At 35.2% G+C, this 23876-nt stretch overlaps 1 protein-coding gene across 9 annotated transcripts in view; it reads right to left on the bottom strand.

Annotated features, from left to right (window-relative positions):
• Nucleotides 1–9071: 9071 nt before the first annotated feature.
• Nucleotides 9072–23876, bottom strand: part of KIAA1551 (KIAA1551 ortholog) — a 23860-nt gene continuing 9055 nt past the window's right edge. For 3 of the 9 annotated variants that reach the window (XM_006912723.3, XM_015590046.2, XM_025047394.1), the window contains 5 exons: nucleotides 23358–23486; nucleotides 23098–23171; nucleotides 13598–18606; nucleotides 12241–12324; nucleotides 9072–9802 (listed from right to left, as the gene is read on the bottom strand). In XM_006912723.3, coding sequence (XP_006912785.1) covers nucleotides 9636–9802; nucleotides 12241–12324; nucleotides 13598–18548 — 5202 coding nt within the window. In that variant the 5' untranslated portion in view covers nucleotides 18549–18606; nucleotides 23098–23171; nucleotides 23358–23486 and the 3' untranslated portion in view covers nucleotides 9072–9635. The remainder of the gene's footprint in view (nucleotides 9803–12240; nucleotides 12325–13597; nucleotides 18607–23097; nucleotides 23172–23357; nucleotides 23487–23876) is intronic. The other 6 variants (XM_006912725.3, XM_025047392.1, XM_025047396.1 and 3 more) reach the window with 3 other exon arrangements.

The following is a 23876-nucleotide window of genomic DNA, read 5'->3' as shown; positions in this document are numbered from 1 at the left end:
CAATTAAGGGTTTAAAGGTCTATATTCTAGTGATTTAAAGATGGTCCTTCAAGGTAGAGACTCAGTTGGAACTGGTGAGAGTTTATGACAGCAAGTGAGAATTTTAAAGTAATTTTTATTAAGCAAACTGTCAAAGAAGCAAGATCTTTGTCCAGGAGAGCAAGCTGTTAACTTAATAGAAGAGCTGTTCCCACACATGATTTGCCTAGATACATTAACTGGCAAGCATATCCTAAAGTCAACAGTGAAGTTATTTGTTCTTTACAGAATTACTTTTCTGGAACAAAGAATTAAGGCAAGTAGTCTAAATTCCACTTTCAAAAATTCTCCTTTTAAAATCCACTAGGACAAGAGATCAATGAAATACAGTTCAGAAAAATAATTGCAGCAGCTATGGTCACATACCACACAAGTGCCTCTGAATATTCCTTTTCTAAATAACCCCACTTTTAAAGTATTTTCTGACAGATCGTCAGTAATTCAATAAGTGCTTCACCTAAGTGATACATAAAGGATCGTATATTTTTGGTAGGGCTTCATTTCCTTATTAATGTGCTACTTGCTAATAAATAATACATTGGTTCGTTTATCTGTCCATAGACGAGGTATAGCAGGAGGGTAAGGTGATCAGGAGTCAAGTCTCAGAGCTGGGTCTGGACCCCGGCTCTGTCACTCACTTTAGACAAGTTATTTAACCTTTTTAAGCCCAAATGTTCACTCCTCAATAGTCATAAACTTATTCATAAAGTAAGTATTTATTATTAAGAAAATCAGTCAGGAACTGGGAGAACAACGGTGAAGAAAACAAATGATTTTCTGTTTAACACTGGGGATGATGATACCTGTATCTTAAGGTTGTATGTGTATTAAATGAATTAATATATTCCAAGTGTCAAGCAATAAATTAGCATAGCACTTCACAAATTCTCAAAAAATGAGTACCTCTTATGAGCTTAGAGATACTTGAGAGCAACTTTTATGAACTGCCCAATTCAGAAGCCATGAGCTACATATGGCAACTGAAAAATTGAAATGATAATGTGAATTAGGATGTGCTGTACATGTACAATATACACCAGAATTCAAAATCTCAGTACCAAAAAAGAGAATGTAAAGTATCTTATTAATTTCTATATTAATTACATGTTGACAATATATTTTAAATATATTGAATTAGATAAAATGTATTCTTAAAATTAATTTCACCAGTTTCTTGTACTCTTAATTATGATTACTAGTAAACTTAAAGTTATATATATGACTCACATTTCATTTCTATTAGACGACAGGCACTGTGAATACAGATATAACTAAGGGTCCCTGCACTCAAGGAGCTCTTCATCCAGGAACTGAGATTAATTGCAATATAACATGATAAGCATTCTCACAGCAGTATAAAAAGTCAGCAAGCTGGTACTGTACAAAGAAAGAAACTATGAAAGAGTGGCATGGAGGGCAGGTCGTCCTCTCAAACAGAAATAGAAAGGCATTTAATGAGGTTCTTTGCAGCCCTGTGAATTACTTGAGTGATGCTGGGAAAGTTTCCAAAGTCATTCGAACACCATTGGAATGTAGATACAGTGGCTCTATCTGAAGTTCACACAGAGTGGCAATAGTAGAGTCTTCACTTAACTATATCAATAGGTTCTTAGAACTGTGGTGAAAAAACAGATAATGAAACCAGTTTTACCACAGGCTAACTGACATAAACAAGGGTTAGGTTCCTACAGGGGCGTAATAATGAAATGAAGTTGACTGAAACGACGTCATGCAAGGGCCTGCTGTACTTCCCAACTGCAGCAATTGCATGGGACTGGATCATTGATAGGGCTTCTGTGACTCCCAGGATATATTCAGGAATAGTTTTAGGGAAAGTAAAGGGTACAGCACAGCAGGATGAAAAAAGCACAGGCAGATAGAGACAGACCCAAGGCTTCTGGGCACGACTCTCAGGGCCCTTTGTCAGTCACACAGGACATACTTTGTCTTCATTGTATAAACCACCAAGATAGGAGTGAGATGCTCTAATCTCAGGGATGCTAAGGTATACGTTTACTAAGGGGTATTTAATACTCTGCACCAAGTAGCTAAAACCAGTCGAGGTTAACCAGGTGCGTCATAGTCTATTCTCATCTTTGCCAAGGAGCCAGACTTCCAGGCTTCCCTGGAAAAAGAATAGCGCTACTCAAATCTAACAGAAGGGTCATGTTTCTATTCAGGTCTTCCATTACCATACAAAGAAGGAGCAATTTAGGGGTTAATTTAGGAAAGGACTTTGGTAGGAAGCCTCTAGGATGGTCCCTAGTGATTCCTACTCTCTAATATTTATACCCTTGGGTAACCTCTTCACCTAAATGTGGGCTGAAACTTGTGACTCACTTCTAAAAACACGATATAGCAAAAACAAGAAGTCACTTCTGAGATTAAATTACAGAAAGACTTTCGCCTTGCCTGCTCTTTCTCACACTCATGTTCTGTTGCTATGAGGAAAGTCAGCTGCCATGTTGTAGGCTGCCTTATAAAGAAACCATCACGGCAAGGAGTTGAAGGAGGCCCCTGGTCAAAGACGGTAAGGATCTGAGGCTCTCAGTGTACCAGCCTGTGAGACCTGCATCCTGCATCCAAGTACATAAGCTTGGAAGTGAATCCTTCTCAAGTCAAGCCTTCAGATGAGACTATAGTCCTGGTGAACACCTTGATTGCAGCCATTTGAGACCCTAAGGAGGCACCCAGCTAAGCCACAATCAGATTTTGACCCATTAGTATGGTGATATAATAAATGTTTGCTATTTTAAGACAGGTGAAGACAATAACTGATGCAGGTAACTAATGAGCTTTACTCTGCAAAAGAAGCACATGATAATAGTATGTTTCAAATACATGAAATTGGCTTGTGGTTTTTATTTTTAATGTAAACATTCACATATTTAATAGTACCTTTAAGATAAGCATTACTATATTTACAATGGTTCCAAAATGAATCTATAAATGCTAATATAAATTAATAAATATAAACTTAAACAGATTTAACATTAGCTATGATATAAATAATGGTAAATGTATGGTGTAACTCTGAGTCATTAAAATGTCTTTAAAAAAATAAAAGTAACAGCATAATACCAGAACATTAGAAGTCATAGCCATGATTCTCAAACTTCGACCATCTGCATTTGATATTGTTTTGGCCTCTGCATTCTTCAATGAGTAAATTAATGCTATAATTTCCAGAAAAAAGTCTCATTTTTCAATAGATCTTCTCTTTTCACATTCAATGTTGACTACATGGCTCTTTTCAAATGAATAAACATTTGAAATGTCCCTTGGGAAGAAATGGATTGTAATTGCTATTATATTACAGATAAATCCATTCTACTTAAGCAAAGCAAAGGTAGAAAAATAAAAATATTAAACCTTATTTATTTCAATAACATTTATCCCAAAATATCAGCCATGAAAATAATGATCTGTCTGAAAAGAGGGTGGACTGAGTATAAATTCATGACTCCATTTCTCTCTAGAATCTATGCTGGGTTGACTCAACCACTAAGAGGTGTGGGTTAACTTGTTCAGGACTGTTGGCTCGTAGGCTGGCCTCCAGGAAAAGGAGTTGGCCCTTACAAAGCTCCATGGAAATCGGCCACATGCTTAAGGTAATCAATCACCACCAGTCAGCCTCAAGACTATTGCTCCCTAAATTACACAGGAAAGGCAGGCCTCTTACTTTACCCACTCCTTGGCACAATCCAGAAACAAGACTTTTCCCTCTTCTTCTCCCTTATCAATTTACCATTAAGTCCTATTGACTCTCCCTCCTGAATATAGATTAAAACTGTCCAGTGCATTTTATACTTTTAGCACATCTTAATTTGGACCAGCTGACATTTCAAGTGCTCAATAGCCACATATGGCTACTGGCTACTGTATCAGACAGTTAAGCTCTAGTTACTTACTTTCTGGTAACCTGTTATTTATAGCATGTTCACTATGATTACAGGGCTGTCGAAATGCTATCAGTTTGCATCATTCTTCACCTTCCCTAGCAATACTTTCTTAAAGGTGTATCTATTCCCTTTATAGGGTACTTTCCCATCTTGAAGTCAGAATCTGATGTTCAGTCTCAAGCTTCTTTTGAATATCTGAAGGCTTTCGGGTCCCGATGACCTTGTGTCTGTTTTGATGTGATAGTCTTCATTTAAGTTTAGGTGAAATCCTGACTCATACTCCATATTCTGTATTCTGTAGTCTAAACATAACATAGAGGAGCTTTAAATACTTCTCCCAAGTTCCACTTTTAAATATCTAGAATTAAAATGAAATGAACCTCAAATGCCTTCCTTGAGATGTGTAGATTGTAATAACAAAGCAATACTATTTGTGCTTCTATCTCTGGACTCTTCTCTTGAAGAGAAACTCAAAAAAAATTAGTTGCTAAGACCAGTAGTTGACCACTCTCATCTGGATAGACAAGAAAAGGCATTAATCCGGCTGTGGTAAAGTAATATAAGGCATTCCAAAGTCAATAAGAAAACTTCTAAATATTGTTTTTCATCTCTCATTTAATCTCCCATGACATTTTTACCTATACCAAATATCAACTGACATTTTGACACTTGCTTTTTACATCTTCTAGATTGGAGGTTCCCAAGGAAAGAACTTGTTTTACTTATCATTGTGGCTTCTATAGTAGCACTGTGCTTTCCACAAGCTTCATACATTATATTTACTATTTGAAAATTTAATTCCAGGAAATAAGACATGTGTAATATGCTAATTGATCTCATTCAGATGGATTTTTCACTCTACATTTTTCCTCTAAAATTAGCCTTCTTTTATTATTGCTTTCTTTCTGTACTCAACTCTTTAGAGGAGTGTGCACGGTCTTCGCTCATTCTCGCCTGAAATGAACCTTTGAAATGTCATAAAATATTCATCGGTACCTGTAGCCTTACTATGTAAAAGCTACACCTAATATGAAAACATTAACTATTAAACAAAGAATGATAGTAGCTAATTCAAAGTTGTTCAGTACTTATAATGTAAATGCTTTATATGATTTTAGAAAAGTATTTGAAAGTTAATATTGACTTTTTGGCAATGACATATAACTGTACATATACATTTAATTGTGCTTGTTCCTAAATCACCACTGTAACCACTCAATTTTTTTTCTACAATCTAAAAAGGAATTTCCAGAGATATTTATCAATATTTATTCCATAAGAAACCCAAATTTTAAAGTGTTTCATTTAAAAATTAATCCATTAAATGGTTATGTAAATTTATGAAAAATAACTATCAAAACAAAAAACACGAAGTCTGGTATTGTTTTATATTTCCACAAATCTCTTTAATGTCTATTAGAGGACAGCTAAATCTTTGTATCTACTTATGCATTCTGTTGTTGAGCTATGTTGTCTGGCTTGAAATAGTCAAGGAAATCCAATCTCACACATATATGTAGCTTTTCACATGCTTGTTAACAGCCTTTTTGGATAATCATATTGTTCTCTGATACTGTACCAAAAGCTGACAAGACGTTTTCTAAAGGTCAGTTGCAATATGGAAGCTGAAACCATAAGGATCTTTTTGTATTGTTCTATTAAAATCCATTGGTCTAGCTGGCTTTTTGAATGTATCTCTTATTAACTTACATTGGTCATCAGAAAATACTGGTTCACTAAGTTATGCAAATCTTACAAATACAGACACATTTTAGCACATATCATTTCATAGTAGGATGCTATCAAGCTCAGGGTCTCCAAATATGTTTTCTAAAATCCTAACTTTTCTTAGAAAGCTCAAATTTTATCATTGACAAGTATTTTCATTTTTCTCGAAATGTCAGGATCAAGTAGTTTGAGAAAAATGTTAATGATTCATTCAAATCTGATACTTTGTGGGACTACTTCAGTTTACGAGTCATTTACATGTTTTTCCTCGACCATCACACATCATTGCTTCTGTTATCTGTTTCAAATTCAGCTGGAACGCGTGCAGTGCTTTATGTATACTTGCTCTTTTGTCACAGGATACTTAAAAGATGTGCACTCAAGGGCTGAGATTTAATAACATTAATAACTTCCACTGCTTCTTTATTGAAGGCATTCTTAGGTGAGAGATTTAATTTGGAAAGTTCCCAGCAGTAAAGAATACAATGACCAATTTAATGACTACTAATCCAGTGTAGAGCTATTGCCTTGACTGGTCCTCGGGGCCAGCAGTTTTACAGACCATCGCTTTTCTACCTGAATCTTTTACTGACATTAAACCACCAAATACTCAAGATGAACATAGCTGCTTTTCCCATGGAAGCATGTTGCTTAATATTTTATGAGAAGCCCAGTCTTGTCTTCAGAATGTATTTTTTTAATTGTGATAAAATAGACATGTTACCGTCTTAAGGATTTTTAATTGTACAGTTCAGTAATGTTAAGAATATTCTCATTAGCAAAACTAATATTACATGCATTTAGCAACTCCTAATCCCTCCCTACTCCCAGAAATGTAGGTTAATAATATATCTATATATATATACATAGCATATATATCAAGATGATATATAGATTAAGATTTTATGAAAATAACCAGTATTTTTCTCATAGTCATAAAGTAAAACCCAGAAACATTTGAAGAGTTACATTTTGCCTTCTGTGCTTTCTTGCAATTTCCTAAATCTAGTAAAATTTTTGCTTTTCTTCTGAATGAAACCTGAAAATATTTACTTGTGACAGCTTAACATTTCCTTTTAAAAACACCTGAGTGACATCAACATCATGGCAAAGAAAGAAGACCCCTTTCTCTCTCCTCTTAAAATTACTACAAATCAGACACCTATAATTCAAAAAAGGTTCCCCTACTCAATGCACAACCATGCATGAAAGATCCACACATCGGTATATCTGGAGGGCATTTTAGGAGTAGGGGAGTACAGGGAAGGACAGGGATGGCAGCTACAGATACAGTTCAGCACCTGCCAGTGGTCCCATCTAACTGGATAGTGGTAGAGGAGCTAGGCTGTGGCACACACACACAGCATATGGCCCAGAGAATAAGGAGTACAAGAAACAGCATCCCTGCCCAAGAAGCCAACTGCCTTCCCCACATCCCATTGTGGTAGAACTTGGTAACAGTGGCTGAGATGTGTTAAATAGCATAGTGGTGCCAGCGGGCATTACTAACAAGAAGGTAGTGCTGCAGACTGGTGAACATAAGTCCTTCCTCTCACCCATCTTGGTAGAACCCAGTAGAGGCAGTAGAGTTGTAGCAAACAGCACAGAGGGGTTGGAGGCCATTAGTAAAAAGGAGGCAGCAGTGGGAGTTTGCAAACCCGATTCTCTACTACCCGCCATATTCTCCATCACAGTGGTGGTGCCCAAAGACCAAGGCAACCCACCCACCTACGTGGTGGATACACAATTTCCACCACCAAAGCAACATAGTCCCACCGCAATCTCAGAGGCACAAGTAGCACAGGTAAGAAGAAACAAAAACTTGCACTATAGCACCATCTACTGGAAAACATAAGACCTGTGCTTATCAACCTGACCAATTAAGAGCGAAACAGTATCTAAACATAGGCATTCACTACCTCAAATATGTAGGCAGAGAAACAATCCATCCAGTCCTGTGAATAATCAAGATAACATGGTAGCACAGAAAGAAAACGAAGTCTCCAGAAACCAAAGTCATGGAAAACTGTGATTTAAATGACAGGGAATTCAAAATTGCAGTTAAGAAACTCAAAAAGACACAAGAAAGCTCAGTATGGCAGTTCGATGAGCTCAGAAATAAAATTAATACGCAAAGTAGCACTTTGAAGAGATTGAGACTATAGAAAAAAAAGCAAAAATAAATTCTGGAGCTGAAACTCAATAAATGAGATGAAGAACGCATGAAAGAACAGTGGAAATAGAGCAGACCATATGGAAGAGAGATTAGCAAGCTCAAAGATAAAAATCTAGAACTATTTCAGGTGGAAGGAAAATTAAGAATTAAAAAAATGAAACTATGAAATCTGACACCATTAGAAAGAGCAGTATGAAGATTAATGGGTAGACCAGAAGGAGAGGAGAGAACAGAGAGTCTATTCAAACAAGTAATTGATCAGAACTTCCCAAACCTGTGGAAGGAGCTAGACATTCAAATAAAGAACCTAACAAAACATGTAATTATCTCAATGAAAAAAACTTTCTCTAAGACACAATACACTAAAACTATCAAAAGTTAATGACAAAGAAAGAATTCTCAAAGAAACTAGGCAGAAAAAAAGACAGTAACCTACAAAGGAAATCCCATCAGATTATCATAAGATTTTTCAGTATAAACAGTACAAGCCAGGAGTGAAATTATATATATTCAAAATATTAGAAGAAAACCACCAGCCAAGAATAATACATTCTTCACATATGAAGGAGAGATAAAGACTTTGCCAGACAGACAAAAACTGAAGGAATTCACTGCCACAACACCTGAAATATAAGAAATGCTTAAAGGAGCTCTTTGACCTGAAACAAAAAGATTAAAGTACACAAAACTTTGAGTAAGAGGGCAAACAGAAAACAGAAGCAGGAAATAGTATTTCAGACTATTAAACATAACCAGAAAACAAAACAGTTGTAGTTAAGTCCTCACATATCAATAATCACCGTAAATGTATATAGCTGAACTTACCAATCAAAAGGCACAACAGAGAAGTGGGATGAATTAACCCATTTCTCATCTGCCTTGAGAATATTTGCTGGTGGCCCTTAAGGCTGCAACGTTTACTCTGAGATAACTCACATATTACAGTCCTAACCTTACCCCTAATGTTTGCAACAAAATATCTTTTTGTTATTACTTTTGCATCACTTTAGTACATGGAGAGTCTTTGGAAACAAATGACATCATTCTATTTATAGCATTCTGTTTTTAGTAGTAGTATTTCCATTTACGAAATACAGTAATTCTCGATTGCTGAAAATGTCATATCCTAGAAAATGTTCCTCAATAAATTTAATTATGAAAAGACAAAACACCTTTCTAAAATGCGTCCTGTTGTGAGGGTGAGAAATCAAACACAAAACAATCCATTATGATTTCAAATATATTTTTTTAAAAAATAAATGTTTATTTCAAGTATGTAAGTAAGGTTTTGACATCATCCAAAATTCTGTTCAGTTTTAACAAGTATAAAACAAGACTTCTGACAAAAAGTTTACAATTAGGTATAAAATACTTAGGAATATACTTTGACATTCAGTGAGCACTTTTAAAAACTAAGTTCTGCTAATAAGTTTTAGAAACAAAAATATATTTGCAGTCTCGGCAAAAATAAACAAGTCCTTAACTGAGGAATAGTCCTGCCTCAGAATGGATAGTTAGCATTTCAAAATAAGTTTTGTGTAAGAATTTCTTTTAAAATATGGTGAACCTGGCTCAATAATTTTAAAATTCAATACCTTATGGTTTCCCTGACAAATACCATCATCTACATCTTATGTCTGCTATCCATAACTAAGGTTCTCAGCCATTTTAATTAAGTAATTCCACTGATAAAAATAACCTAAGTGGTAACCAAACTCTGACCAAGAAATTTTATCAGAGCCATCCTATTTCCAGTAAAATATTCTGAACAGAAAATGAGAGAAATTTTCTCATTTTAAAGGACTGCTACTAAGGCTTCTGCTTCTCTTCTCCATGTACATCTTTTTGTAGGTTTGAAACATTGCTTTTGAATCCTTTACTGGGTTTTGTATTATCTCAAATCCATCTGCACTGAAGGTTCTCTTGACGACTCTTGAATTAGCCACATTATCATCATCTACGGAAACAAAAATTTCATTTATTTACTTTATTATTACTGTAACATTAGTGACCAATATACAGTCAATCAAAACACATCGAAAGTACACATTCTTCTCTGAGATAAAAAATTAGGGTGAGGAGTTAAGTCAGACAAACTATGGCTCTTTTCCGATTGAATTATAAATTATACACATGGCACATCTTGCCTCTCCTTCGGGGGCTATTTTCTACTTTCACTCCTGTCTTCACCGCCCAGGGCTGTTCTGCTCTACCCTTTTCCTTGCTCGATAAAAATCTCATTTATCATTTGCACACTATTACAAATGTGACCTTCTTAACAGCAATCTAAATATGAAGAGCACAAACATCAGCCAGTTTTAAACAGCGGATAGTAAAATTCTGGCCTTGTTATGCATTAGGCATTCTAAGATATGCCTGTACTTCTGTTTCATTAGACCGGTTCAGTGTGCATTAACCTCACCATTCCTTTTTTTGATAGGCCCAGCTTTACATACTTCTGTGCCTTTCTAGATGTGCTCCTATCTCACTATTTCCTATTTTTTCCTGCTTTTGCCATTCTTCTCTGGATGACAGATTTGTTTTACCTATTTCTGCCTAGGCAGGTCAAGTATTCTGTCTTCTTTAACTGTTTCAAATTCTTTTATGCCCTTGTTATCCTTCTTTCATGACATGAGTAATGCTGATGGCCTGAGTTGGGTCTCTAAGTTGCTTTCCATTGGATTCTGTTACTTCTTCTTCAACCTTACCCTGACCGGTAGTTTTCTAACTTGCTCTATCCACACTCCAAACTTTGCTACCAAATTTAGATGTATACTTTAAATGTTTCTGTATAGCTGTTTGGGAGTTTGTGACATTTGTTTTTGTCTCACTTCACACAGGTTTCCCATTCTCCAGTCTCTTCATCTTGGTCTATGTTTTATCTTTCACTCTTTTCCTGACTCCATTCAGATTGACAGAGTTCGATGACTTATATCTTCGCTTTTCTCTCAAGTTGCTGCAAATCTCATTGTGCTTATACTCTGGTTTGTGTTTTTTCCATGATTCCGAGTACTGATATTCCACTTTCACTGTTTATTGCTCATCCTAGATGTGGCTGTTTTTATGCCTGTCATTTAGCTCATGCTTATCTCTGAGCCTCTTTGGTCAACCTGTGCATGCATGTGTTTCCCAAGTAGTTTCATATTCAGATTCCAATTATGAACTGGAATCTCTCACCTTCTCTATGAGTTAACATTTATGTCTCTCCTGTTTCTAAGGACCTTTCTTGCCCCTATTTACATGTCCATTTCCATCTTTTGCATTTTTGACTTCCCATGTTCCAAATTTAAGTCTTTTCTACTCTCAGATCCCTTTTCTGGTTGTTTTCCTGTTTTGATTAAACATTTCTCCTTTGATTCAACTTTAGTTTTTCCCTACGTGCATTTTCAATGTGTAGGACTCAGTTTCTACATGTATTTGTGCTTTTAGCTCTCTTCTAAATCTGTCACATTCCTCTTTTAAAGAATGTGCTTCTCTTTTGTTGCTCACGGTGGAATTGTTTCTCTCCATTTCCGAGCGACTATAAACTCTTGTCGTTACATATTCGACTGACCAAAATAAGATAAAACTTCTGAACCCTAGCTTCTCATTCTTAATGCAAAAGCCTAAAAACAAACTACATTCATTCCACTAATTAAATCGGATACTAAAAACTTTGTTTTTTCTGGTTTGGCCCTCAGCCCGAATCCCTCCTCAACCAAAAAAAAATATTAACTAAGAGCATCAGTCTCTCATCATCAAAATAATTCAATTATACATTTAATAAACATCAAGAGAGGGAATCCAGTTCAAGTCCCTAATATTCAGTTAGGAGCCTTACAATTTTAGTCAAGTGATCTAAGCTGTCATTGATAAAATGGGAACATCCCTGCCTACCTGGTTTTGAGATTTAAATGAATTGCCTTGCAAATCATCTAATCCAAGGGTTGGCAAAGAAGGTATGGCCTGCAGGCCAATCCCAGCCTCTAGCCAGTTTTGGTAAAAAAAAATTTTTTTAAGTTTAATTGCAACATAGCCCATAACATTCATTTATTATTTTATGGCCCATAATATTCATTTATTATTTTCTCTTACTATAATGTCAGAGATGATTATTTAGGGGAGAGAGACCTTACAATCCACAAAACCTAATATTTATTGCCTTGTCCTACACAGAAAAATTATGCCTATCCTCATCTAACTCATTGTGATGAGAATTACTTTCTTGTTAAAAGCAAACAGATCACTGCTTCCCTCTCCACGGCATGAGAGAAAATAGGAGAGAATGTCTTCCAACCCTGTACATACAAATACTGAATCATTTAAAAATGAATGTAAATAAAAATCCAACATCATAATAGTTTTGTAAGTATAACCCAGCTTATAAATGACAGAGTGATAAAGAAATGATTTTACCTATTTCTTGGTTGGCTTCTGGAATCCTTTTCTCCTCAGGTATGTATTTTATCCAGTCTTCTTTTGTACTTTTTATTCCTGAAACTATTTAAATATTCATTTTCAGATGTCTAGATATTGCCAGTTACCACTTTTATTACTATAATGAATGAAAATCGGGTAAGCATAAAAGAGATTTTAAAAGGCATTAAATATATTCACAAAACAATCCTAAAAAGGACCTAAAAAAGTACTTTCTCCCATTTGAAGCTCCTAAATAATCTCACGCTAGAAAATTAGTTGTTTTAAAAGTTTGTCTTCACTATGTAAATTATGTTTCTCCTACTTGGGGTGAACGCCCAACGCATCTCAAGGTATTTAAGGGCACATGATAGAAAACATCATTCACACTGCCCCCACCCACTTTCAATGCTCCTATTACATCCATGCCTCAAATTCTGAGGATATCTAGTTATAAGCACCAAGTGAAATCATCAGTACTTTACAAAATGAATTTTATACTTTTAATCATATATCCCTATCACCTTCCAAGAAAATGTACCTTATTTACACTGTAATTTTACGTACCCAGTTACCACCTAAAAGGCACAGGAGATACTAAGGTTTCCATTCAAATCACTTAGTTTTCCAATCTGGGTTTCTCGGCACAATGTCTTATATGTAACATCCACAACCCATAAATGTTTCCTTACTACCACAAATAATTAGTCATCTATTTATTCCTTCCCTCCTATACTATGTGAGAATTCTACCATTCAGCTAACCAATAGTTGCATTTGCCTTCCTGGGTTTGGTGACTTAACACTAGACAGTACTGTTTCCACAGTCCTCCTTCATGAGTAGACTAGATGTTACCACTTTAACTTCAATAACAGTCACCAACTGCTTTAAAGATGGTAAATGGATGAACCTTTTATACGTAGTATAAAAAGATATCTTTAATAATCATTACATACCTCCTAACAGACCAAAATTTCAAATTCACAGGACTTTCAAATTGCAACTCCGAAGGAAAATCAACAAAAGTAAACTTGAAATAATGTACATAAGACACTTTTCTAGCTTAACACAATACACGTTTTTCACTATATAAGGTTCTTGGCACACCTTACAATTTTACATGCCTCATCATTGGTACAAACAGTACAATTTACAATTAAGGGAAGACAAACTTAAAACAAATATTGCCTGATGAACACCGATTTACTGAGAAAAATAATAAGTAATGGCAAAATGTGTTCATCTTTCACAGCTACCCAAGATTGCAGGAGAGGTGCTAACCTACTTGATCTACGACTCTTTACAATGTTGTAGACACCATCAAAAACAAACAACAACAAAAAAATATATACTGGACCTTGCACAGGGACTTGCTCCTTCCCAGGACAAGACTGCAGATTCTTCTGGCCTTCACTGGAGTTTGTACTCTTATTAATTAATCCATCTGGACATAATTTAAACTCCAGCATGCTTCGTTTTTCTGTAGCATCTTTCTTAGGTAAAATGCTCTTCGGCTTATTTTCCAGTCTCTTCTCTTTCTCTTTATTAAACTTCCTAGGTAAACTTTCTAATTTTGTGAGACAAATGCTCTCACGTTCAGTGCATTTAAATGCAACTCTGTTCAGATATTGTTTCCTTTGCTCCTTTGCTTGGGGAGACATCTGGCTGAATTCAACTTCATTATTTATATTAACATTTTTGTCTAATTTATCAATCCACATTTTATCAGGTTGCTTTCCACCAGCTGTACCTTTAACATTCCTTGAAATGTGTGTTTTAGACCCCTTGGAACGGTGGATTTTGAGGATTTTACCATGGCTTGTACAAATATTTAATGACTCTTTAGAGGTCTGTACACTACTATGTCTCTCATTTGATTTCCCACTCTCAATTTGCATAGAGTGTTTACTGGACCACATGGACTGAGAATCACATGGTGTATTTTTCGCATAGCTTTTCTTTGATGCTTTGCTACCCATTGCTTCTTTATGCTTCTGCTTTTGTAAATACTCTTGTGACAGAACTCTATTAATTTTAGATGAACTATCCTTAGAGCCTGAGGACTTGACATTTGATACTGTCTTTTCTTTAACTCTAGCTCTTTCAGTTGGGGTTGACAAAAAATTATGCATTTTAAATGTACCACCTCCATTTTTATTCTGCCCTTGTTTATTGTATTTCATCCTCTTTATCTCAGAATCAAGTATGCTCTCTTCTTCTGACTTCCTTTTTTCTAAAACTTTTTGTTCAGAGTCATCTGTTTTCAATTTTCTCTTTTCTGGCAATACTGACTGTACTGAAGAACCATTCTTCACGTGCAGATCTTTATTTGTCAAAAAACCTGTCTTTGCTTTTAGTGGACGTAACTGTGCTATGAGCTTCCTCTGCAGACTCTCTTGAGAAAATTTTTTATTACTAGACTGAAAAGTTACCTCATGAAATTTCAGTTTTCTTTTGTGACTTTGTGAGGAATCTATGTTTTTATCACCTTCAGATAAAGGCTGACCAGATAATTCCTGTTTTGTCTTTGTTTTTAGAGAGCTGTTATGTTTTATTTTGAATATATCTTCTATATACTTGCTTTGTTCTATTTCAGGAGAACATTCTTTCTCATCTGGAAAAGTCAGAGCAATCTTTGGATTGTTACTTGGAGGACTATAAAACCCAAAAAGAACATCTCTATCAGAGGTACTCTCTTCTTGCTTACAACTGTTGGTCTCCAATGGAGAACACTGATCTTTCCCTTTTTCTTCCTTTGAAGTAGAGTTCTTGATGGAATCACACTGGCATTGGGGCACTCCATCATAAACCATAGAAAGCCACCCCAATGCACAGCAATCGACATCATCTTTCTCAGAATCCAGTATTAAAGGATTACGACTTCCTCCATCTGTATGTACTTGTGGGTCACACTGACTCCTTTCTTCTGTGACAGGCTTTGCTTTCTGAGGTTCTGTTGGTTTGTCTACCTCACAGTGTTGATTGCCCTGTTCAGGAAATATTTCTTTCATTTGCTCTGAGTTTAATATTGTAATTTGTATTTGGTCTGTTGAGTCTTTTGAGTCACAGCTGGTTTTATCACAAGACTGATCTTTTGAGATTTGGTCTGTTATTTGTTGTGCCACAGAACCTTCATGTGTGTTCATAGGTTCAATACCATAGGGAAATTCTTTTAACAGTTCTGAAAGCTGATCATGTAGGTATAAGATGGATGTCTTATCATCAAGAATCTCATTTTTTGCAGGATCCTGGGCAGTGTAATTGCAGGACACATCAATTTCCTGAGGGTTACCATCCTGTTGAGTAGCAGCTGATGAACACGTATCTTTAGCTGTGCTTTCTTGTTTATTGATATGCTCCAAGTCATTTTCCTCTCGAATTTCACTATTTGATTCTGGAAGTTGCAGTGACTTTGATTGATCAGGCATTTTATGTGAAACATCTGTGTGCTGTACATTATCTTTTTGAAAACCAAAGTCTTTATTTTCATTGATGTTGTCTGATGGTTCTTTTTGTTGTCTACTACTAATCACTTGATGATTAAGTAGAGATTTCTGTGACTCGACTTTTTTCACAGGCGAGTTGAATATCTTTGCTATTTGAGAATTATAAGATATATCACCTTCAACAAGAGAACAAATATTGTCAATCTGTAACATATCACTATTCACAATATCACTGTAGGAGGCCTGCTGATCACTCATAGGATAGTGAATATCAGGCTCTGATTTGATATGCTTTCCTTGATTGGCATTAGGTGTGTCTTCTGAATTAACATTAGTTGACTCATTTTGCTTTTCTTTCAGAATAAGTGGGAAAATCTTGGTGCTAGTTGTACTTGCTACTGGTTCATTAGCTTTCGAAGCAGTAGTAACTCTTGTATTTTCTGCCAATTGATTCTGTAAGCTACAAACACTTCCTTCTTTAATAACAGGATACACTGTTTCAGATAAAGCTTCAGATGTTACCGCTTTGACAGGCAATGTTTTGACATCTGAAAGAATTAAAGGTGACACTACAGCAATCTGAAGTTCTGTTCCTTTTGTAATAGTGGCACCCGAAGACTCATAATTCTGCACTACCATTGACAAAATTGTTTCTTGTGAGCTGTTAATCATCTTATTCTGAGAATTTCCCACAACTGAAACTGGACTCTTATCACAGATTTCCACAGGCTTTGAAATTCCAATTGCTATTTTGTTTGTTCTTGACTCATTACACTGTTTGTTTCCTGTAGATTCTGAAGGCTGCTTTTTCCACAGAGAAAGGCATGTTGCTAGCAATTCCATGGAACACTGACTGTCACTTTTCGAAGACATTTCATTTGCTGAGGATTTATGCTCAAGGCAAGAAATGCCTGAAGTCTTGGCATTCATGTTACAAATACTTGGAGTTTCCATGTTTTTCAAGTTCAGTTGGTTACCAGTGATTTGGGTATTGGGACTCATTTCAAAACTATGTGGTTCAGAATCCTGAACAGTTCCATGAACATCTTTTAATAATGTCTTTTCAATTTTATCTCCATGTGCAAGAAGACTGAGAAGTAACCTATTTTTATTTAGATATTTTGAAGGTAATTTCTCAAAAGCCTTAGGCTGAGGAACAGTAGTTGTTTCAGATTTCGTTGGCACATTTTCTTCAATGCCGAAAAAATTTTCTGAGGAAAACTGGGTGTTATTTAATGTTGCATGGGTACTCCCTACAGTTGATGTCTTTAAAGTTGTAACTTTCAAATCATTTAACTTTTCTGGCACTGTCAACTTTCCTGAACACACAGGATTTTGTAAAATGGAACTGACCTGGTTAAAATTTCTGCAATTGGTGTCCTGAATGTTGGAATTCAAGGTACTTTGTGTTCTACTTGTTTCTTCTGCAGTTTCCATTACTGTTGGTGGTTTGTCCTCTGCAGGCGCTGAAGTAACTATGGTTACTTGTGGTCCAGGAAGGATTTTGGCAGTTTGTTTCTGAGACAGTTCAGAATTTTGAGCTGATTCATTACAAGAGATTTTAGTTGTTTTACTACAACCTGCTGCTATCAAAAGACCTTTACTAATTTTAATTTTCCTTGCCAGTTCAGAGAATTTCTTTTTTATTTCTACCAATGTTTTAATATCCCTCACTAACTTTTCTTTTGTGGCGCTTGTGTCTAGTACTTGATTTGAAGTTAGAGTGCAAGAATCCCCTCTTTCCTCTTGATTATTTTGAGTAAGAATCTGAACAGCATCCAAAGAAGATCCAATAGGTTCATTAAAAGGCTGACTGACATCAGTGTTTACTTTCAAGTTACAGAAATGTCCAATCGTGCTGGCATTTTCATTAAGGTTTTGCCACTGCTGTTGAAAGCCTCTGCAAAAGTCTTTCCTTATTTCAGGTAAGTGTGTTTCCTGACTCTGAGGAACTTCCATAGAAGAGTGTTTAATAACATGCTGAGTACTTTGCAAAGGCTGGCTTGCATATCTACAGTCATAAGGAGGAGGAGGTCTTTTGTCGGTATGAGTGAATGCATATTGAAAGGAATGTACAGCTGCAGTCTGCTTTGACTGTAAAGTCAGTGTAGAATTTGGAGGGTGACTATTTTTAACTTGTAACGATGTAGGTGGCAAAGGAGTTTGTGTCTGAAGTGTAGGATCTTGCAAAAAGTTTTGTGATGAATAACTGTATTGCTTTGGAAGTGGTCTGTAATCTGGATAGGTCAGTCCATTGGATGTATACTGTTGTGCCCAGTTACCCTGTCGCTCCGATAAAGATGAGTTAAGTTTCCGGTTACCTTGATAAGTTATAGGAATTCTTATAGAATTAGAAGGAATCATTTGTACTTGCATAGAATAGGTATCCGATGTTACAAATTGATTCTGTAGTGTGTGTGTATTGAGTGTATTAGTTCCAAAACCAGTTTGTTGAGGTACAGTTGCCCCTGTATGAGAAAGTGTAGAATTTCTCACTGGTGGGTTCAACCACACATTTTGAGCAACTCCTGAAGGCATTTGCAAATTGTGATTTAGCTGTTTGGGTCCTTTAACATTTGCATATGTAATTTTTTCTACCGAAGTCTGCGAGGCCACAATTGTCCCACTCTGCATATCAGAAACAGAGCTCTGTTGAGGAGTTTTATAATTTCTGATGTTGAACAGTGGCTGTGAAACTGCATTTGAATTACTGAGAAACATGCATGCTTCTTGGTTACTTCCAGGGTAGTTTAAAGAATTTTGAGATGGTGTGTTTATTAAAGTTGTCTCCAAAAAAGATGATTGGTTTTTAGGATACAATGGTGGTAAGGTGACACTCTCTGGGTTTATGTTCCAATTCATTGTTGAGTTGATGTATTAGCAGTGTATTAAAAGTCAGTTCTTTTTGAATGTCGAGAATCTGTAGGAAAGAAATATCATTTATTACCAAAACTGTTTAGCCCAGAGAGAACATCTAAGAAAATTAGTTTACCTTAATATTAATGCTGACTACATCATAATTCCTGAAACCTTAGACTAGACAAATCCTCATTTTTAATTTGGGAAAGAGGAATAGCAAAAGTGGATTCAACAATAAATACAACAAATGTTAATAAAATCTCTAGGGTATTTAATAGGAATTCATGCTACATAATACAGTTAGCACTTTATGTTTAAGTGGTGATTACTTTCTGCTTTTATTGTTAACTAGCTCTTTATTCTAAGTAACCCACGCTCACTATTTTAAGAAGTTCAAACATATTACTGTCCATCTCCATACTCCCTAAGGGTATCTACTGTCGCCTTCTCTCAAAAACTTTCCATACATAAAAAACAATAATACATAAATAAAACTTGATCTTTTAAACAAATGGAATCCTACCAAACACACTGTGTACAGTTTGCCTGATTTTCATTACTATACCTAGAATATCTTATTTTACCACACACATTTCTAACCTCATTGTCAGCATAATATTCTATTTTATGCATATATCACCATTTAACCAGTAATGTATGGACTAGATACAGGCATACCTCTTAAATGTATTGTGTTTTACTTCACTGCACCTCACAGATGTTGCATTTTTTACAAACTGAAGGCAAGAAGCTCAATGGGTAAAAGATTACAACTCGCTATTGTGATATTTTATTGTGGTGATCTGGAACTGAACCCACAATATCTCCAAGGCACGCCTGTATTTGGTTTCCTTAAGTTTTTGCACTTATAAATTTTACTAAGCATTCTTGTACTTATGCTTTTATATTTCTACTAAACATTTCTAGAAATTCATAGATGTGAAATCAATGTGTCGAAAGACATTAAAACTATTTTCATAAACAGTGACAAAACTGCATTCCAAAAAAGTTGAAATAAGTTTACTCTCACCAACAGTATACTGAGAAGCCTAACAATGGACAAATCCATATCCATAGTAAATGATAAAGGAAAGATAGATTAAAAATAAATTTGACTTACATGAATACTACACTCAACAACTTCAGAATATACATTCTTTCTAAGTGCATGTGAATTTTTACTGATATTGACCATATGGCTGGACCATAAGCAAATCTCAAATTTCAAAGCTTAAAATAATCCAGTGCAATTCACAGTGGAATTAATCTAGAAATTATAGAAAAAATGTAGCTAGAAAATTGCAAAATAATTGAGAAATAAAGCATGCACTTTATATTCAAACAGTGAGAGAGAGAGATCTCTGGTGTCTCTTTCTAATGACACCAGTCCTACTGACTTAGGGACCTACTCCTACAACCTCCTAGAATTACCTCTCTAAAGGCCCCATCACCAAATACAGTCACATTGGAGGTTAGTGCTTTAACGTATGAACTGGGGGGTGGGGCACACAATCCATTTTGTAACAGGTTCCCATCCCCATGTTTACATAAGACTTGAAGACATTTTATAGCATTAAATACTTATTTTTAAAAAGGAGTGGGAAACAATCTCCACATTTATCACAAGAAGTGAGAATAAGTTCAACTACAGAAATAGAATAGAGTGAAATAAACACAAAATGAACAAAAATACAAAGACTCAACAAGCCACAAGATGGTTCTTTAAAAAGAATAATAAAAATCATTAAGCCTCTGACAACACTGTTCATGAAAAAAATACAACATAATATTGGGAAAGGAGGCTATCACTAGACCCTACAGACATTAAAATGATAAGTATTTGAGTAACAACTCAAATACATTTAAAATTTAGGTGGATTGAAGAAAATCCTTGAAAATCACGGCTAACCAAAACTGACGTAAGAATACCACATCTCTTTTAAAGAAATTACACTTATAATTAATTATAATTTAAATAAATAAATTACAGGAATACAAGGTTTGCCATTTGAAAATTAACCAAATTACAATAATTTTAAAAATCATGTAATTATTTCAACAGATGGAAGAACTTTTGATGAAATCCAATATCCATTCATTAAAAGAACAATTTTATCAAACCAAGAATAGAAATTTCCTTAATTTTAATAAATACTAACTTCAAAAATTTAGACGAACAAAAATGTAGATGCCACTATCACCCCGTTATTGTATCAGAGTACTTAAAAAGTAAGAACTGGGAAGGAAAACATAAAACTGACTACTCATGAAGAAAATGCAAAAACAATCTACTGATCTTTCAGTTGTGACTAGCATGATGAGACAGGAAGAAATAGAACACGAAAAGGCAAATTATGCAACACCAAAAAGTTTTGTATACAAGGGTGACCATTATTTCATCAAAGAAACTGAAACATTATTAGACCAAAAGACAGTACTATGAATAACCAAAATGACAGGCATAAGAAAAGACTGCCTCTGGACAACCCAATGATATGCATCTAGACTAGCAGGCATCAATCAATGTTTGTTGAATGAACAAACATTATCTTTAATTGTCAAATACCAAATTAAAAAGAAGTCCTTATTTAAACTTATAGACGGGAAAAAGTTCCTCCTCTCTCTTCTTTATATCTATGCCAACCATACACGTCACATGATTTCATCATTAAGCATTTCAGTACCTCAAAAATGACTTCTTAAAAAACGTATATATAAAGGAAGAACAAATGAAGCCTAAAGTCAGCAGAAGGAAAGAAATAATCAAAATTAGAGCAGAAATAAATGAAATTGTAAACCAAAAAAAAAAAAAAGAAAAAGAAAAAGAAAAAATAACAACAACGAAGAGCTGGTTCTTTGAGAAGGCTAATAAAATTGACACACCCCTGGCTAGATTCACTAAAAAAAAAAAAAAAGACACAAATAAACAAAATCAAGGATGAAAAAGGGGAAATTATGACTGGCATCGCAGCAATACAAAGGATCATATAAGAATACTATAAAAAAAGTATATAAGAATAACAAATTTAATAACCTAGAAGAAATGAACCAGTACTTAGAAAAATACAATCTTCCTAGACGGAATCAAGAAGATCTGGAAAATCTAAATAGATCGATAAGCAGCATGGAAATTGAAACACTCATCAAAAACCTACCAAAAAGTAAAATTCTAGGACCAGATGGCTTCACAAGTGAATTCTACTAAACCAATACTTCCCAACTCATTTTACTAGGACAGTATTACCCTATTACCAAAACCTGGAAAAGAGAACACAAAAAAAGAAAATTATAGACCAATATCTCTCATGAACACGGATGTAAAAATCCTAAATAAGATACTAGCGAAGTGAATACAGCAACATATTAAAAGGATTATACACCACAATCAAGTGAGCTTTATCCCAGAAGCAGACAGATGGTTCAGCATATGTAAATCATTAATGTGATATACCACATAAACAATTAAAAAAAAATCATATGATCATATTGAAAGATGCAGAAAAAGCCTTCGACAAGATACAGCATCCATTTATGATCAAAACACTTAACAAAACCAGTATAGAAGGAAAGTACCTTAACATAATAAAGGCCATCTATGACAAACCCCCAGCCAACATCATACTTAATAATGAAAAACTAAAAACCTTCCCTCTAAGATCAAGGAACAGGGCAAGGCTGTCCACTATTGCCACTATTATTCAATTTAACACTGGAGATCCTAGCGAGTGCAATCAGGCAAGAAAGAGATATAAAAGGCACCCAAATAGGAAACGAAGAAGTCAAACTGTCACTATTTGCGGATGACATGATTCTCTATATAGATAACCCTAAAGACTCCACAAGAACACTACTAGAAACAATAAGCAAATACAGTAAGGTCTCTGGATACAAAATTGACGTTCGAAAATCCAGCGTTCCTATACTCTAATAATGAAACGTCAGAAAAAATGTAGAAAAAATAATTCCTTTTGCAATTGTAACAAAAAGAAGAAAATACCTAGGAATAAATTTAATGAAACATGTGAAGGACGACCTATGTAATGAAAACTACAAGACCTTATTGAAAGAAATCAAAGAAGATACAAAGAAATGGAAAGATACTCCAAAGTGTTCCACAGCCAAAGGTATTTGGAGAGTGTCTACTAATATGGTTAAATTGAGGAAAACTAGCATTTTTCATTGGAAAACTGATTTGTATTGGAAAAAACTACAGATACATCTATAAAAAAAATCAACAAAACAACAAACACCAACACTTCGGTGTAAAAGCTACTTTTCAGGAATTCCAAAAGTATTAAGATTATTGAACTTATCATAGCTCTGGCTTTTTGTATCCATAGTCATAGGAGAAATTAGGCTAACAGTTCTCAAAAGAGGCTTTCAATAAATTATTCTACATTTTACATTATAATACATCTGTAGTATGTTAACTATAACTATAAATAATAATAGCTAACATTAGAATTTATTATATGGCAAGAACTGTGCTGAATTCTCTACATACATTAAATCACATTTAACTGTCAAAACAAGTGAAATCAAGCAGTCTTACCTAAGCAGTAACATCCATGGCTGGCAGGGCTGCAAGTCCCACTATCACAGCTATTAGGTTGGTTCTCCACACTGCTATACAGACAGAAAGGAGAAAAGACCAAATAAATGGATTTGTATATAATTTCTTACCAAACGGCAAAACCAGCATCGGTGTCCCTAGTCCAGAGGGTGATACTGAGGCTGCTAAGGAGCCAGCTGTAGATATTTTACAGCCTGCAGCTATATCGCAAAAGAGAGGTGGCCAAGTCCTATGCTCACCTGAAACTAAGGAGGCAGATAAGGGACCACTCGTGGTTCTGTCTCGCAAGTCTGTTTATCAACCTTTGTTCTGGGTGGACTGGCAGTGTGTCCTGCCAAGATGTGGGTCAGACTGAGATTAACTGAGGCCTGTGAGAAGAGAAAGAAGCACCCTGGTAAAGTTGTTCACCTATATCTCCACGCTCCAGTTGTTCATGTATCTAACTAAAAATTCTATTCAGAAGCACTGGCCTATCAATTAGACATTCTCATTGTACTTTCTCTTAGGCAACACTGGGTAAGTGACTAGACTGTGACTTCCAGCAGGATAGAATAATCAAGCCTTTTGTGAAGGTCAAGCCACAATGAGGCTTTTTATATGAAGCCAGCTAAGTATGTACTAGATAGCATCAAGGTTCACCAGTGAGAGCCACATGTAGAACAGAGAAGTAAGAAATAAATGGCTCTACTTTCCTGATTGATTAATCTAGGTATAGCATGGGGTGTTGGCAATCACATATATCCCATCGTGACTGGTCA

Source organism: Pteropus alecto, unplaced genomic scaffold (genome assembly GCF_000325575.1).
Source record: "Pteropus alecto unplaced genomic scaffold, ASM32557v1 scaffold103, whole genome shotgun sequence".
In the NCBI taxonomy this organism is placed as follows: Eukaryota; Metazoa; Chordata; class Mammalia; order Chiroptera; family Pteropodidae; genus Pteropus; species Pteropus alecto.
The sequence above is the reverse complement of the archived record's forward strand: the minus strand, read 5'-3'. Positions and strand labels throughout refer to the sequence as shown.